Raw genomic sequence first — 16,912 nt, forward strand, 5'->3', positions numbered from 1 at the left:
AGTCACTGAGTCGTGTCCAACTCTCAGCGACCCCATGGACTGCAGCCCAGGCTCCTCCATCCATGGGATTTTCCAGGCAAGAGTACTGGAGTGGGGTGCCATTGCCTTCTCCGATATATTCACTACCATGTGTAAAACAGACAGCTAGTAGAAAGCTGCTGTATAACACAGGAAGCTCAGCTTGGTGCTCTGTGATGACCTAGATGGGTGGGGGATGGGAAAGAGGTGATAGATGCATCCATATGGCTGATTCACTTAATTGTACAGCAAAAAATAACACAACATTGTAAAGCAATTATACTCCAATTTTTTTTTAATGGTGGCAGTAGTAACTTCCTTCCTCTGCCAACAACCTCCATGAACCTCTACTGCCCTGGATAAAAAAGCATAGATCAGGTTGTTTAACCTAGTGATCATGATATCACTAACAAGGACAACTTCGTTGATAATTGTAATTAATGGTAAAATGGTCTTGATTTTGAAATTATTTTACCTACATAATAAAGAATAAATCAGACAACTTACTAGACTATTAATAATCTGAGATATAATAAATATCAGCTAAAATTTACCTGTAAAGTTTATTTTTAAATCTTGTTTTACAATAGTATGTTTTAGACTTAATCTTTTATTAATGACTTGTTTAAATATTTATAAGATCTTGTTTATTATAATACCTCATATGCACACACAGGAGAGCTCACCTGTTCTGGCCCTCAGTGGCTGAAGATGACTGAGAACTTGAGTAATTCAAAACACTCATAAAGGGGGAAAATGTAAGCAAGGTGAGAAACCATTCAAGGGATATTATACCTCTTTGGGGGGCCAAAGCTGACACAGCAACCAGGATTAAACAGCCATTCCATTCCAGTGTGTGTAGCTCATTAGAATCCTAGACTGACCTGTTTTATTAATTTTTGTACAAGAAACAGTGCAGAGATATTCAGCCAGCTCTGGGACTATTAGGTTAGCGACCCAGCAAAAGGCCCTGACTTCACCGCTCTCCTCCCAGACAGGAAGCTGACAGAATGAAGCAAGTAAGTGGAGCAAGGCCTGTGAACTGTGTTTTACATAATGCACTCAGAGATACAAGGGATGTGCATCCTATCAGTGAAGGATTCCCTGAAGAATGGTTTCTTTCTAGAGAAGGATGGCAGAAAGCGCATTCCTTTGCAGCTGGAAAAGCACCACGGGAAGGACTAACCGAGGCTGAGATGGTTGGAGCAGAAAGAACGAAGGTAGGTGCTCTGCGGAGCTATTTAGTGAGGGCCACACAAGCTGAGGTGAGCTAAGGAGCACAGAGAAGCCACTGAGAGATTTGGGGGTGGACTAGCTTAGCAGATCTGCAATTCACAAAAATGACTCCATTCTATGGAGAACAGGCAGAAAGGGAAGCAAGAGTGGATATGAGGAAGCAACCCTGGTCATCCAGACACAGCAGAGACCACCCGGGGATGGTAACTATGGTGATGCAGAGAGGGGGCGGGGTGTGGAAGTACCAGTCCCTAAGACAAAACAAGAGCGTGGACAGCAGGAGAGGAGAAAGAAGTGCAGTTCCTGGCTCGAGAACTGGGTAGAAAATGGAGTGTTTCAGAGACACAACTAGAACGAGGATGAATGGGAAGGAAACACCACTTACAAGGCTTGAATTGGAGTCTTCAGCCAATTCAGCCAGACTAAATCTCCACCGAGGTGGCAGGTATTCTATTTCAGTGAGTCACCAGGATGTGGGGTCTGGCCACTGGTTTGATGCACGGGACTGTCAACTGTGAAACCTTTACTTTAAATTGGCCCGTGAAGGAGCTGAAATGAATTCAGGAGCCCTGCTTCAGATAACGCATCCCTCCACCGGTCACAACTCCATAAATCTGAAATGGAGGGTTATGCTGAGAAATGGGCCTTTCACAGGGCCCGACTCCTAGCGGGGCATTGCCCATGGAACTTTACCCTCCCTCTTGGCGGCAGGATGAATGCAGGGGGCAGGCTACAGCGTGCGGAAGCTGTCACGTGCAGTTGCATTCCGTCTATACTTGCCTTGGTAGTTTTGACTTTGTTGCCACTGCTACAGGACCAACCTGAGTAATCGGGCAGCACTCGGCAGTCCTCTCCTTCCAAACAAGGATCCATGTGACACCACCATTTCTGAATCACAATGGAAGCTGGAAGACAAAGGCCATGTAACATTTGTGATGCGGTTTCTTCCCTCCAAATCCAGGCAACGTAAAGCTCAATGCAGGTTAGTACACTGGCTTCCAAGACTGCGTATAGGTGTCACCATAAGGAAAGAATCCAACCACCCATATACTTAACAGAAAAACACTATTTCTTTTTTATGCAGTTGGCTAACATTATGATGTAGGTAGTAAGATCTCAGACTGTGTGCCCTTCTTTAAAGGAGCTCGGATGAGCTGTTTTACTCTCAGCTTTGGTTTTTTCACCTGTACAATGGGGAGAAAAATAGAGCCTCCCCAAAGGATAGCAAGGGGATACAGCCGATCCAAGCAAAAGTCCTGGCTGACTTTGCACCAGGCACTGTGTTGTCAGGAGATATTAGCTGTTACTGTGTCTCCATCTCTGGTTGCAGGTGGCAGTGGAGGACGCTGATACTGCAGGTGTGAGTGGTGTTGACAACAGAGTGTCAAGACTGGGAACAGACAATATTTTCATCCCAGAAGGTGCTCATCTCTCCATGCCACTCCAGCTAGGTGAGTCAACCTGAGTCGCCTGGGCGCCAAGTTAAGAGGGGGAGCACTGGCACCCCTTCACAAGCCCACATTCTCGACCAGTTAGCTGGCTTACCTGTGACTTCCCTTCACCTCACCGTCCCCACAGCAGTCTGCCAATACAGTGATTTCATGCTGCAAGCCCATGAATCAGAAACTAGCACCCCAGTTCTCTAAGTTTGCAGGTAAAGATGAGAAATTAAGGAAAAAAACCATCAGCATGACTAGTTATTTCCATAGATTTCAAAGGATGAAAAAGATGGTGATAGGTTTTTTAAGGGGACTCCCATGCAGGAGGCTGGTAGAGGACCAAGTTCCAAAGCTGCGGGTAGTATGTGTGGATTGGGGGTGGAAGTAGATTAACCTTTCGTTGTTGTCGAAACAGTAACAGGTTGCTTTTTTAATAATTCCCCAATGGATTCTACTACTGCCTCAGAACTCTGAAAGTCAAGTTCAAGAAAAAGCAGGCGTTACACAAGCCTACCTTGGAGGAATCCGGACCACCATAAAGTAAGCGACACAACTTTATGACTTCCCAGTGCATATAAAGGTCAGGTTCACACTACCCCGTAGTCTCTTAAGGGTGCAATGGCACTGTATCTATTTTAAAAAAGCAAACCTCAATGTATATATACCATAATTTAAAAAATATTTTACTGCTCAAAATTGCTAACTATCATCTGAGCCTTTAGTGAGTCATATTCTTTTCGCTGACAGAAGGTTTGAAGTACTGCAAAAATTGCCAAATGTGACACAAATACACAAAGTGAGCAAAGGCGGTGGGGAAAATGGTGCCGATAGACTCACTCAATGCGGGGTTGCCTCAAACATTCAATTTGTCAAAACGCAGTATCTGTGAAGTACAATCAAATGAGGCATGACTAAATCCTAACAGTTACTTTGTCATGAATGCAGGACACCTTAAAAAGGAAGGGAAGACACTTAGTAATTTCAAATTCATTACAACTCTAAGGTTAACAGTGTTTTGTTTTGTTTTTTTCCTGCATTTTACACAGGAGGGAAAACTGAGGTCCAGTGGTATTAAGCAACCTGCCCAAAGTCACAGTTTTTGCAAGTAGCCAAACGGCATTTGAACAGAGGTGCCCAAGCACAACACTTAGTACCTACCTCCTCCCCAGCAGAGGCCCGACTGGAGGCAGCAACAACGGCAGGTAACAGAGCAAACGTGACGTGGCATGACAGGGGGACAGAACAGTTCCGTTACTGGCTGAAGTGACGACTTACTGTGCCTTCTCTGCGTGCAAACACCATTCCAGGTTCTGACCCAACACTGAGGTGTTACCCAGTAAGTCCCCTCCAAACCAAGACAGTGCCTGAGTAAGGCAGATTTGTGATCTAGAATAACCAGCTGCTACTGAAATCAGACAGAGAAGGCAGTGGCACCCCACTCCAGTACTCTTGCCTGGAAAATCCCATGGATGGATGAGCCTGGTAGGCTGCAGTCCATGGGGTCTCCAAGAGTCAGACATGACTGAGCGACTTCACTTTCACTGTTCACTTTCATGCATTGGAGAAGGAAATGGCAACCCACTCCAGTGTTCTTGCCTGGAGAATCCCAGGGACAGGGGAGCCTGGTGGGCTGCCATCTATGGGGTCGCACAGAGTCAGACACGACTGAAGCGACTTAGCAGCAGCAGCAACTGAAATCAGAAGGTGCCAACACTGAGAAAGGCATAGCGCTAAATGGCTTATTTATTGTGTCAGAGACTGAACTTGATGGATGGACACACTGGGGTCAAGTCTAGGAAAGCTGTATTTTTTTCAGCTCCCAATATCACAACAGTTTCACCTTAAAATTGTACAGAGCAGTGTCATTTTGAAAGCACTTTTATGTACTGTTCTTCTTGTGATTGTCCCCAGAACCTTCAGAAGCAAGAAAAGGAGGCAGATGGTTCCAGACAAAACACCAGAGCTTTCCACACCATGAGCAGTATCTGAATCTAGACTCTGCATCCATCAATCTTTCTGCTTACGCCAGAGTTTAAGGTAATAGTTTAGATGAGTAAGTGCTACGCAGAGTTGACCATATTCATAGTGCTGAGTAGTCATTGCCTATTTTCTGAATGCCTTAGTCTGGTCCCAAGTAGGTACAAAGATAAGGGGTTCCCAGCCTTTAATTTAAAATACCATCTCCAGGCAGAAAAGTTATATAAATGTTGACAGACTTTGTTATATTTGCACAGAGTTAAAATTGAACATGAAATACTGTCCAGGAAAATCTTTAAAACTGTTCCACAGACAAACTTTCTTCCACTCAGCAGTGGAGACCTGTGTACTCCTGGCAGGTATCAGAGGTACACGGATGATTCAAAAGCAGCTCTGACAGGTGCCTAGAGATCCGAGTGAAGGTAAGAGGGACAGTGAAGGGGTGGCTGAAGTGAGAGGTCGGCAAGGAAGCAATGGACACTCAGGGGCTGTCTTCTCTCAGCAGTAGGAAGCTCTGAGAAGCTTGTGAAAAAGATAGCACCCTCAGCCAGGAAACCTGTGTCCCTAGAAGATGAGAGAATGTAGAACAAAAAGGAGTCTGAGAGAAAAGACCAGCTGAGCTGGAGTGAGGTGAGAAGTCAGGGAATAAACTCCCTGCCAAGGAAATGGATGGAATCCAATTCTCTCACCTTCAGAGCAGAGAAGTGCTGGTATCCCCTCCCTGGACCATGGGGATCCAAGACAAATCTAGAAACAGATCTTGAGGGGGAAGGATGATGGATTCAGGCATTCATCACAGACAAACAGGCCAATTCCTAACTACTGAATTGCGCAGTTTTGTTTAAAGATTGAAGTGCATTTTAATAAATAAAGGAAGCATATATTGACACCATCAAGACCTTATGAAATCATTTACCACGATCCTGTCATTTAATTGGAAAACACAGATCATATTTCTAAAGACAGATTCACAACTGACTCCTAAAACTAGCAAAGCTGTCCTGGAATGTAAAACACTGCTAACTTGTGAAAAAGAAACCCTGTTCATATTCGACAGAACACAAAGAGGGAGGGGCTTCCGTAAGTCCATACTGTATCCAGGATAAAGGTTTTTGTGAAAAACTTAATCCCCGATGTTCTTTCAAAAAAGAGAGACATAGTAAGAGGCGCCCCGGTAGCCAAAATACAAGTTTCACATTCCTTTAGGAGTTAAGGATTTAGGAAAGAACGCACAGTGAAGAGGAGAACCAAGCAGGGGGCTGACCTAACAGAGAAGAGAGTGATTAAGCAGCCTGCAAGTGTCAGCCTCCATGCACACGGAGTAGGGCTGTAGGCTGAGACAAAGGACTCAGAAATAGGATTCTATTAAAATAACTCTTGAGAACATCTGCCCACTTAACTGAGTCTTGTCTCTGCAGGAAAATAAGTTTGTAGGAGGAATACATGTTTTTTTTTTTTCCTGTTACCAAGTACCATAATATATTTTAAATGAGAAAGTTATCTTGTCACTTCTATTTTTAAAATGAAATTCTTTAAAAAGCCCCATGCCTTCCTGACTTAGAAAAACACAAAATATCCCTATCTCCAAGCTGCCGAGCTGTAACAAATTTCTGGTTTTATGCAGGAAAGGAAATTTTAAAAAGACAGTGCTGCTCCCGTTTTATGGAAGCAGCTAGTACTTACTTCCTATGTTCTCGTTGGGGGACAGTGTGGCGAGGTGGCTAAGTAGCTAAGGAAAGCTGATGCACTGTCTTTATCTCTCTGTTGTATAAAATAGATGGATGTTTTTGGTTTCTTGCCCTTGTTCCAAATAAATATCACTCTAAATACATACTCTGTTTTCTTTAATACATAATTATTTAGATAAGCCCACCTTCAAATAAGACTAAGAGGCTCACTTCTCTATAGCTGGTCTCTCCTTTATTGGTTTAGTTTGATTGTTTTTACAAACAGGTAAGGCTTTTCTAAAGAAAAGTGTGTTTCTACACTGACACTATGGACAGAAAGGTTTAAGAAGCATCTTCCCCAGGATATGTGTCCTCTGGAAAATGGAAACAGTCACAAGAACATCAAGAAGAGGTTTTGATGTATTTCATCTTTAGCTCTTTTGCTCTTACCTGTGTTATTTCAAGACACCGGACATGTTCCTTCAATATTAAGCCACTGATTAACTTTTAAGAAAGGTAGGTGGAAAAGCCTGCCAATAGATATGCTTAGAATTCAAGAAACGGAGCCATTAGAAGCTGACCCAGCTAACATGCATAAAAGCAGTAGTGGGAGGACTATGGTTTTTTGTTTTTTTTTAAGGAATCTTTTAGTTCACACATTTTACCTATGACCCAGTATTGTTATTTCCACAGAGTACACAGTGAGGCTGTGGGTGAAGATATACACACTTCCCCTCTGTGATCTAAGATGCATCTAAATGCGACCTCGCACAAGCACATCCACACACAGCAGAGACCTCGAAGGCCGGGCTTCTCAACCTTGACACGCCTGACATTTGGAGCCATCTAATTCTTCACTTCAGGGATACAGCCTGTGCGTGTTAAGATATTCAGCAGCACGACCCTCTCCCCCAGCATAAAGACCAAAAGCATCTCCAGGCATTATCACATGTTTCCAAGCTGCAGAAAACCACCCCCAGTTGAGCAACAATGGTCTCCGGTCACATACAGTTATCCAGATGTCCTCAGCCCAGAAGGAGAGGCTTTGCTAGTTCATCAAACCTCATCAAAGCTTGGCCGGGTGAAAATACAACTCACTCTAATACCATGTCAGCTCTAGTCCTGTGTCCCTTCTTTCCCACTGAAGGTAATTCCACAAGTCTAACATCTGCGTGTTTCTCTGTCCCCTACAGACACCCAAATCCTGGGCTCACCATGACACCTAGGCTGACAATCCATCCGACCTGTCAAATTCAGAAAGCACATTTTTCCTTCTGAGAAATCTCAGGGTATTTGATACGAACTTCGCTCACAGCATTTCCTACCTTTCTTATTGGCAGAGTGGGCTTCGTCCACTCTCCTTGAATACAAATTCCCAGACAGCAGGCAGTAAGTCCAAAAATTTGATTTGCTCTCAGACCTTTACTATCACAGGCCCTGTGTACACCTCCAGATTTGTCTTCTACCATTTCTGAGCCAGACGAGCTGCTTCCACTTCCCAAGGCTGCCCCCGCTCATTCTCAGGTCCCGCCCCTCCTCCTACGTAGTAAAGTCAGACTCACGGCTCCTCATGGGTACCACCCTTGACCCCTTCTCTATTCTCCAAGAGTCCTTCATTTACTAGACTTTAATTATCTATCTTGCTTATTATTAGCAAACTCTGGTTTGAAAACAGGACCTCCAGCATCTAGGACTTGCCAGGCACAAAAGAGCTAAATTAAAACTAGATAAATGCACACACATATCCTTCCAACTGTCAAAGTGCTTTAGTAAAGGATACTTCACTGTCACTTAGCTGACCAACACCAAGAAAAACTCAGAAAACTGCTTCATCGTTCAGGTGGCACAGAGAACACAGCTAGGAACAAAACCTTGTGAACTCACATCTTAAAGACAGACCCTACATCTCACCACACAACCCACAAATCACAAAAGACGTCTTCAGGACACTCAGTAACTCTTATCCTTAACCAAGCGAAGTCTGACATCTCAGAAAAGGCACTGGGACATCACTGAAAGAAAAGGAAAAAAAAAAAAAACCCTTTGAAAAGTAACTGTCTTCTAGTCCTAGGCTTTTGTGTTATTAAGCTTTTATAAACCTGATGTTTAGAGAGCATTCAGTTTGACAAAATAAGCTAAATTGTAGTACATATTTATCTCATTTTATCATAAAACAATCCAGCATTATCTCTATAGGGCTGTATTTTGATAAATGTGTAGAATACAGTTCCTACCACAAAACAGCCTTGTCTATGCCAGTGGAAGATGTGAAAGTAAGAATGCTTAACAGCTAAATAGTTTCTGTTTCAGGATCCAAGTAATCATCGCTTCCATCAAATAATTCTTCATTCCTTCTCCCAAATCCCAAATGTGTATTACAGACACATTTCAATAATTCAGGGGGATTTCATAAGTTAATTATAACAAAGAAAGCTTGATGGGAGGAAAAGAGAGCTATTTTTAACTACTAAAAGCTGTGCTTTCCCGGAAAAGCAACAAAAACACTAGATAAGTATCTGTGGTATGGATTAACAAAAACGCATAGAGATAGTCTAACATCTGTACCAAAATTAATGCCCCTCTTCTTGCCTTTAATTTAAATGTAAATTCAAGTAAATTTTATATTTTAGATCCTTTCTATCCTTATTGACAAATAAGATAAAAGGAAGGTATCAGCAGACACTAGGTCTCCCCACGTGCCAGTTAGCAGCATGATATTGCATAATTATTATAGGATAAAGATTAAGCAGGTAAAGCTAAAAAGCTCGACTCAAACACATTCAAATAAGGAACAGAAGATCAGAGACGTACGAGAACACTCATACATCCTAACTAGAGTCTAAAGTACAACTTCTAACACTGCCTCCGTGACTTTGAGCCCATGAACACTGATCGACCACCGACTACTTGCCAGGCAGTGCTCGTGCAGGGGACACAGATATGAAGACACAGTCCTCTCTCTCTCAGGGGTTTTGGATGCCCTGGCCACCAAATTACACTAAGCTTACACAATGGCATAAAGCTTATCCTGCACTGCCCAACACAGAAGCTTCAGGTCCCATGTTCCCACTTAAACACACTCGCGCATCTGGAATGCTCTGGAGGCTCACATGCTTAGTGGCTCCCAGTCGCACTGGACACACCTACACGATGCCGCTCAGAGATGGAGATGCACAGAAAGAACACCTGCATCATCACAGAAAGTTCTGCTGTGCAGAGTCCGCTCTGAGAGCAGACAATCTGTCTCCAGCCCTCACCGGTCCTCCCCACCAAGGCACTCATGTAGCCTGTGAGCATGTTTCCTTGGCCACAGACGGAACCAAAATGCCTTTCAGTAGAACAGCTAAGTGAATTACAACCTGTCCTTATGAAGGAGTGCTGTGGAGCAATTAAAAAGAAAACAGGTCAACAGGTACTAGCACACAAAGATCTCCACAACCCAGTACGAACAGGAGTACCGTACACTGAGTCAAGACATAGCCCCTGGGATATCCGTTTGTGTAATGCACATTCATTCCAAGATCCACCACATTTTCTACAGACCTGTTTTAAATACACCAGTATATATAGTGACCAAACAGAGAAATGTAGTTACCCAGAGAGTAGAGACCAAAAAGGATTTTCCCACATATCAAACGTAAAACAAGCTAGTTTACGGTAAGGGATTAGCATTTCCTTTACCAAGAGACAGATGCTAATGAGAACTACTACCTTCTCTGTGCTTTCCAGGCCCCAGTAAAAGTGCTTAACGAATTGTAACACATGATTTAGACATGCAAGATTTTTATATTCAAATATCCCAAACCAGGCAGAGTATGAACACAGTTTATGTACTGATTCATGACTTCCTGTAGACATGTAAAATCTACAGAGGTCATGTTCGGTCTGGATAAAACGGCAGAGAAGGAAGAACTTGAGTTCATCTCCTACCCTGGAGACACCAAAGCCACAAGCAGATACAGAACAACTATTTCCGAGAATGCCCTGAAGGCTGGGAGAACAGGTTTTCTGCAAGTAAGTCTATGAAAGAAAACGTCACGTCCAAACAGGTAGGAGGGGCACAGGGGCAGTCAGAACCCACACCCCTGGTGCGGGACCCAGGGCGAGAGGGGCATCGCGACCGGGAAGCCCCCCGCCCAGGAGTGGAGGGACAGGCACCACGTCAGGAAGCTCAGCCCAGGGGTCCTGCACCAGCAAGGTGAGCCCTTAGAACGGCCTTGAAAACCAGCGGGACTCACGGCGAGGAGAGCTGGGGGAGCGCAGACAACTGACACTCCGCTCTTGAAGGGTTCACACACAAACTCACTTATTCCAAGTCCCAGGACAGAGGCAGCAGCTTGCAAAGTGCCCCTGTCACACGAGAAGGAAATTCAGGGACTACGTTCAGGACGTGTACCAGAGAGGCAAGCCTCTGGTATCACCTCCAGGGACAGAAGTGCTGACAGGGACTCTTTTCTTTAACCCTCTTTTTAGCTAGCTGGTCCAGCGCTGCTGAGCGGCATTTCTGCAGCCCCATCTACCAGGCTAACACTGTGCCCCACCCCACCCCACCCTGCCCCGCTGGGGTCAGTCCCTCCCAAGGAGATTCCCCCCTCCCTGGTGGGCCACCTCAGCGCCCAGGTGCCCCTGCAAACCAGCTCCCACTCAGGCAACTCCGCACAACTGCACTCTCACAAGCGTCGTGATCAAGCCTCACAGCCAGTTGTCCCAGAGACCAATTTTATACCCAGGACGTGCCATAAACAGTCCTGGCCAACCCACGCAACCAGCCATCCTGGGCGTCAGCCCTGCCCACCAGTGTGTCTGCAGCAGTAGAGACTCAGCCCTAAAAGAAAGGTGCACACGGCCCACGCCGGTGATTCCGGAGTCTGGGGGGTGCAGGGTAAGGGGGAAGACATATGGGACCTGAGCCCTGGCACACTTCTCTCTAATCTGCAAGCCAGGAACACTTTTCTCGAGGGCTCTGGTTGCCAGAAGAACCGGGGTGGGGCATGGAGAAGTGCTGCCGCCTTGTGGACATTTCCTGTATTAACAACTTTAAACCCAGTGTTTCTGGCACTTAGTATTTACAAAGTTTGTGGGGAAAAGAAATGCAAAAAAGCAGAATGGCTGTCTGGGGAGGCCTTACAAATAGCTGTGAAAAGAAGAGAGGCGAAAAGCAAAGGAGAAAGGAAAGATATAAGCATCTGAAGGCAGAGTTCCAGAGAATAGCAAGAAGAGATAAGCAAACCTTCTTCAGTGATCAATGCAAAGAAACTGAGGAACAGAATGGGAAAGACTAGAGATCTCTTCAAGAAAATTAGAGATACCAATGGAACATTTCATGCAAAGATGGGCTCAATAAAGGACAGAAATGGTATGGACCTAACAGAAGCAGAAGATATTAAGAAGAGGGGGCAAGAATATACAGAACTGTACAAAAAAGATCTTCACGACCCAGATAATCATGATGGTGTGATCACTCATCTAGAGCCAGACATCCTGGAATGTGAAGTCAAGTGGGCCTTAGAAAGCATCACTATGAACAAAGCTAGTGGAGGTGATGGAATTCCAGTTGAGCTGTTTCAAATCCTGAAAGATGATGCTGTGAAAGTGCTGCACTCAATATGCCAGCAAATTTGGAACACTCAGCAGTGGCTACAGGACTGGAAAAGGTCAGTTTTCATTCCAATTCCAAAGAAAGGCAGTGCCAAAGAATGCTCAAACTACCGCACAATTGCACTCATCTCACATGCTAGTAAAGTAATGCTCAAAATTATCCAAGCCAGGCTTCAGCAATACATGAACCATGAACTTCCTGATGTTCAAGCTGGTTTTAGAAAAGGCAGAGGAACCAGAGATCCAATTGCCAACATCTGCTGGATCATGGAAAAAGCAAGAGAGTTCCAGAAAAACATCTATTTCTGCCTTATTGACTATGCCAAAGCCTTTGACTGTGTGGATCACAATAAACTGTGGAAAATTCTGAAAGAGATGGGAGTACCAGACCACCTGACCTGCCTCTTGAGAAATCTGTATGCAGGTCAGAAAGCAACAGTTAGAACTGGACATGGAACAACAGACTGGTTCCAAATAGGAAAAGGAGTACGTCAAGGCTGTATATTGTCACCCTGCTTATTTAACTTATATGCAGAGTACATCATGAGAAACGCTGGACTGAAAGAAACACAAGCTGGAATCAAGACTGCCGGGAGAAATATCAATCACCTCAGATATGCAGATGACACCACCCTTATGGCAGAAAGTGAAGAGGAACTAAAAGGCCTCTTGATGAAACTGAAAGTGAAGAGTGAAAAAGTTGGCTTAAAGCTCAACATTCAGAAAACGGAGATCATGGCATCCAGTCCCATCACTTCATGGGAAATAGATGGGGAAACAGTGGAAACAGTGTCAGACTTTATTTTGGGGGCTCCCAAATCACTGCAGGTGCTGACTGCAGCCATGAAATTAAAATGTGGTTGCTTCTTGGAAGAAAAGTTGTGACCAACCTAGACAGTATATTCGAAAGCAGAGACATTACTTTGCCAACTAAGGTCTGTCTCATCAAGGCTATGGTTTTTCCTGTGGTCATGTATGAATGTGAGAGTTGGACTGTGAAGAAAGCTGAGTGCCAAAGAATTGATGCTTTTGAACTGTGGTGTTGGAGAAGACTCTTGAGAGTCCCTTGGACTGCAAGGAGATCCAACCAGTCCATTCTGAAGGAGATCAGCCCTGGGATTTCTTTGGAAGGAATGATGCTAAAGCTGAAACTCCAGTACTTTGGCCACCTCACGTGAAGAGTTGACTCATTGGAAAAGACTCTGATGCTGGGAGGGGTTGGGGGCAGGAGGAGAAGGGGACGACAAAGGATGAGATGGCTGGATGGTATCACTGACTCGATGGACGTGAGTCTGAGTGAACTCTGGGAGTTGGTGATGGACAGGGAGGCCTGGCGTGCTGCGATTCATGGGGTCGCAAAGAGTCGGACACGACTGAGCGGCTGAACTGAACTGAAAGCACACCTGCTCTCAAGAAATGTCCTGGGGTAGGTAATCAAAAAAGAATTCACAACATGGAGGACTTCCACGAAGGCAATTTCAAGAGGTAAATTTAACACAGCTTTTTTTTTTTTTTAAGCACATGAAAAGATGCTCCACATGGCTTATTATTACAGCACTGAAATCAAAACTACAACGAGGTATCATCTGCCACTAGTCAGGATGACCAACATCAAAAATCTACAAATAATAAATGCCAGAGAAAGCATGGAGAAAAGGGAACCCTCCTAAGCACTCGTTTGGGGAATGAGAATTGTTAACAGCCACGATGGAGAACAGTACGGAAGTTCCTTAATAAACTAACAAAAGAAGTACCACATGACCACTCTAGGCCCATATGGAAACAAAAACCATAACTGGAATTGGCACATGCACGTAAATGTTCACTGGAGCACTGCTGGCAAAACCCAAAGGGTGGAAGCAATGAGAATCTCCATCCAGAGATGAACAGATAAAGAAGTGGTACATATATACAGTGGAATATTCCTCAGGAATAAAACAGAGTGAAAAAAATGCCTATTCCAGCAACATGGGTAGATCTGGATATAATCATCCTAAGTGGAGGAAGTCAGACCAAGAATGACAAAATGGCAATGGTATCACTGTTGCCTGCAACCTCAGAATCAATACACATGCACTCACTTGCAAAACAGAAACAGAATCACAGACATAAAAAACAAATGGCTGCCCAAGGGGCAAGGTGGGGTGGCAGGGAAGCATCAATTAGGAGACTGAAATTAACATATACACAGTAATATATTTAAACTAGAAAATCAACCAGGACCTTTTGTATAGCAGACGGAACTCCACTCAACACACTGCAGTACGATGTGTGGGAAGAGAATCTGAAGAAGAATTGATATATGCATATGTATAACTGAACCAGGTTGATTTATGCTGAAAAGAAACACAACATTGTATGTCAGTGTCACTCCAATATAAAACAAAAATTAAAAAGATAAATGCCAATGGTATAGGCCTTGGACCCCTGGCCTGGTGTCACATCCTTGGAGCCTGAGCCACCCTGAGTCCCAGGGCTGGACTGGGCTGGAGCTGGGGAGGATGTGCCAGTAAATAAGCCCCCTTAAATCTGAAGTGCCTGGTCCCTGTGGATGGGACCCCAATCTCCATATCCAGATGCGCCCTCCTACCGCTCAGGCAAACCCAGTGCTCTCAAACGATGCTGACCCTTTGGGCTGGGATCTTAAAGAAGTCCCCTGTCCTCCAACAACCCCAGTGGTGGGGTTCCCACCAGCAGCCTCCTTCCTGGCAGTCCTCCCACCTAAGTACCACAGCACACTCAGCATCACAGTTAGGGGAGGGCTTGGGATTTCTGTGGGGAGTGCAGGTTAAGGGGGACGAAGTCACGAGACAACTCTGGAACAGATTTTCTCTGGGGCTCTGGTTGCCTGAGGAACCTAAGTGGGGCCAGAGAAAGTGCTGCCGCCTTGTGGACTTCTCCTGTAACAGCAACTTGAAAACCAGGACTTGGGACACTTCAAATTCACTATTCGGGGATGGAAAGGACACCTGCCCTCACGTAACGTCCTGAAGTAGGCAACTGAAAAAGAATTCACAAGGCAGACCTTCCAGAAGCCAATTTCAAGAGGTCAATTTAACATAACCTTTCTTTTTTTTTTTTTTTAAAGCACACGGAAAGATGCTCCACATGGCTAGAGAACTGCAAATCAAAACCACAATGAGGTATCACCCCTTACCGGTCACAATGGCCATCATCATAAAGTCTACAAACAGTAAATGCCAGAGAGCACATGGAGAAAGGGAACCTTCCCATTCTGTTGTTTTTTGTTTTTTTCTTGGGGGGAGTGTAAATTGGTAATAGTTACAATGGAGAATAGTATGCCGGTTCCTTAAAAAAATAAAAACAGAGCTACCACACGATCTAGTAATTCCACCCTTGGGCCTATAGGCAGAGAAAAACTAGAAAAGATGCTTGCATGCCAACAGTCACTGCAGCACTATTTACAATAGCCACAATGGGGAAGCAGCCAGTGTGTGCATGGACAGATGGATGACGAAGAAGATGCGGTACAATGACTCAGCCATAAAAAAAAAAAGGATGAAATAAGGCCTCTGCCAGCAACATAGACGGATCTCGAGATGACGGTACTAAGTGAAGGAAGTCAGAGAACGACCTACAGGATCACTTATGGGTAGAATCTAAAAATCAATGCAAACGAACTCATTTGCAAAGGAAAAACAGTGACCCACACCTTAGAAAACAAACTTAGTGTTACCAGACAGGAAAGGTGGGGCAGAGGGAGGGATGAGTGAGGAGGCTGGGATGAACATATACCCATTAATATATATAAACAAGCTAATCAATGAGGACCTACTGTATAGTACAGAGAACTCAACAGAACACTGTAATAACCTAAATAGGAAAGCAATCCAAAGCAGAATAGATATAGGCCTATGTTCACTGAATCAAGTTGCTGTACACTCAAACACATTATAAATCAACTATATTCCAATAGAAAATAAAAAGATTTTTTAAATGCCATCAATATTCCCCTGAGGCCTCAGGTACCTGGCCTGGTGTCACATCCCTGAAGCCTTAGCTGCCTTGGGTCCCAAGGCTGGACTGGGGTGGAGCTGAGGGGCCTGGGGAGGGATGTGCCAGCAAATGAGCCCCCTCAGAGATCAAATTGCCAACATCCGCTGGATCATGGAAAAAGCAAGAGAGTTCCAGAAAAACATCTATTTCTGCCTTATTGACTATGCCAAAGCCTTTGACTGTGTGGACCACAATAAACTGTAGACAATTCTGAAAGAAATGGGAATACCAGACCACCTGACCTGCCTCTTGAGAAATCTGTGTGCAGGTCAGAAAGCAACAGTTAGAACTGGACATGGAACAACAGACTGGTTCCAAATAGGAAAAGGAGTACGTCAAGGCTGTATATTGTCACCCTGCTTATTTAACTTATATGCGGAGTACATCATGAGAAACGCTGGACTGGAAGAAGCACAAGCTGGAATCAAGATTGCTGGGAGAAATATCAATCACCTCAGATATGCAGATGACACCACCCTTATGGCAGAAAGTGAAGAGGAACTAAAAAGCCTCTTGATGAAAGTGAAAGAGGAGAGTGAAAAAGTTGGCTTAAAGCTCAACATTCAGAAAATGAAGATCATGGCATCTGGTCCCATCACCTCATGGGAAATAGACGAGGAAACAGTGGAAACAGTGTCAGACTTTATTTTGAGGGCTCCAAAATCACTGCAGTTGGTGACTGCAGCCATGCAATTAAAAGACGCTTGCTCCTTGAAAGAAAAGTTGTGACCAACCTAGATAGCATATTCAAAAGCAGAGACATTACTTTGCCGACTAAGGTCCGTCTCGTCAAGGCTATGGTTTTTCCTGTGGTCATGTATGGATGTGAGAGTTGGACTGTGAAGAAAGCTGAGTGCCAAAGAATTGATGCTTTTGAACTGTGGTGTTGGAGAAGACTCTTGAGAGTCCCTTGGACTGCAAGGAGATCCAACCAGTCCATTCTGAAGGAGATCAGCCCTG

At 44.4% G+C, this 16,912-nt stretch overlaps 1 protein-coding gene across 1 annotated transcript in view; it reads right to left on the minus strand.

The window, feature by feature from the left end:
• Positions 1-1,814: 1,814 nt before the first annotated feature.
• TAFA4 (TAFA chemokine like family member 4) overlaps positions 1,815-16,912 on the minus strand; it is a 120,830-nt gene continuing 105,732 nt past the window's right edge. Inside the window, exons 3-4 of the mRNA XM_052644332.1 lie at positions 2,035-2,159; positions 1,815-1,868 (exon numbers count right to left, since the gene is read on the minus strand). Coding sequence (XP_052500292.1) covers positions 1,815-1,868; positions 2,035-2,159 — 179 coding nt within the window. The remainder of the gene's footprint in view (positions 1,869-2,034; positions 2,160-16,912) is intronic.

The sequence above is a fragment of the Budorcas taxicolor genome, chromosome 1, assembly GCF_023091745.1.
Source record: "Budorcas taxicolor isolate Tak-1 chromosome 1, Takin1.1, whole genome shotgun sequence".
NCBI lineage: Eukaryota > Metazoa > Chordata > Mammalia > Artiodactyla > Bovidae > Budorcas > Budorcas taxicolor.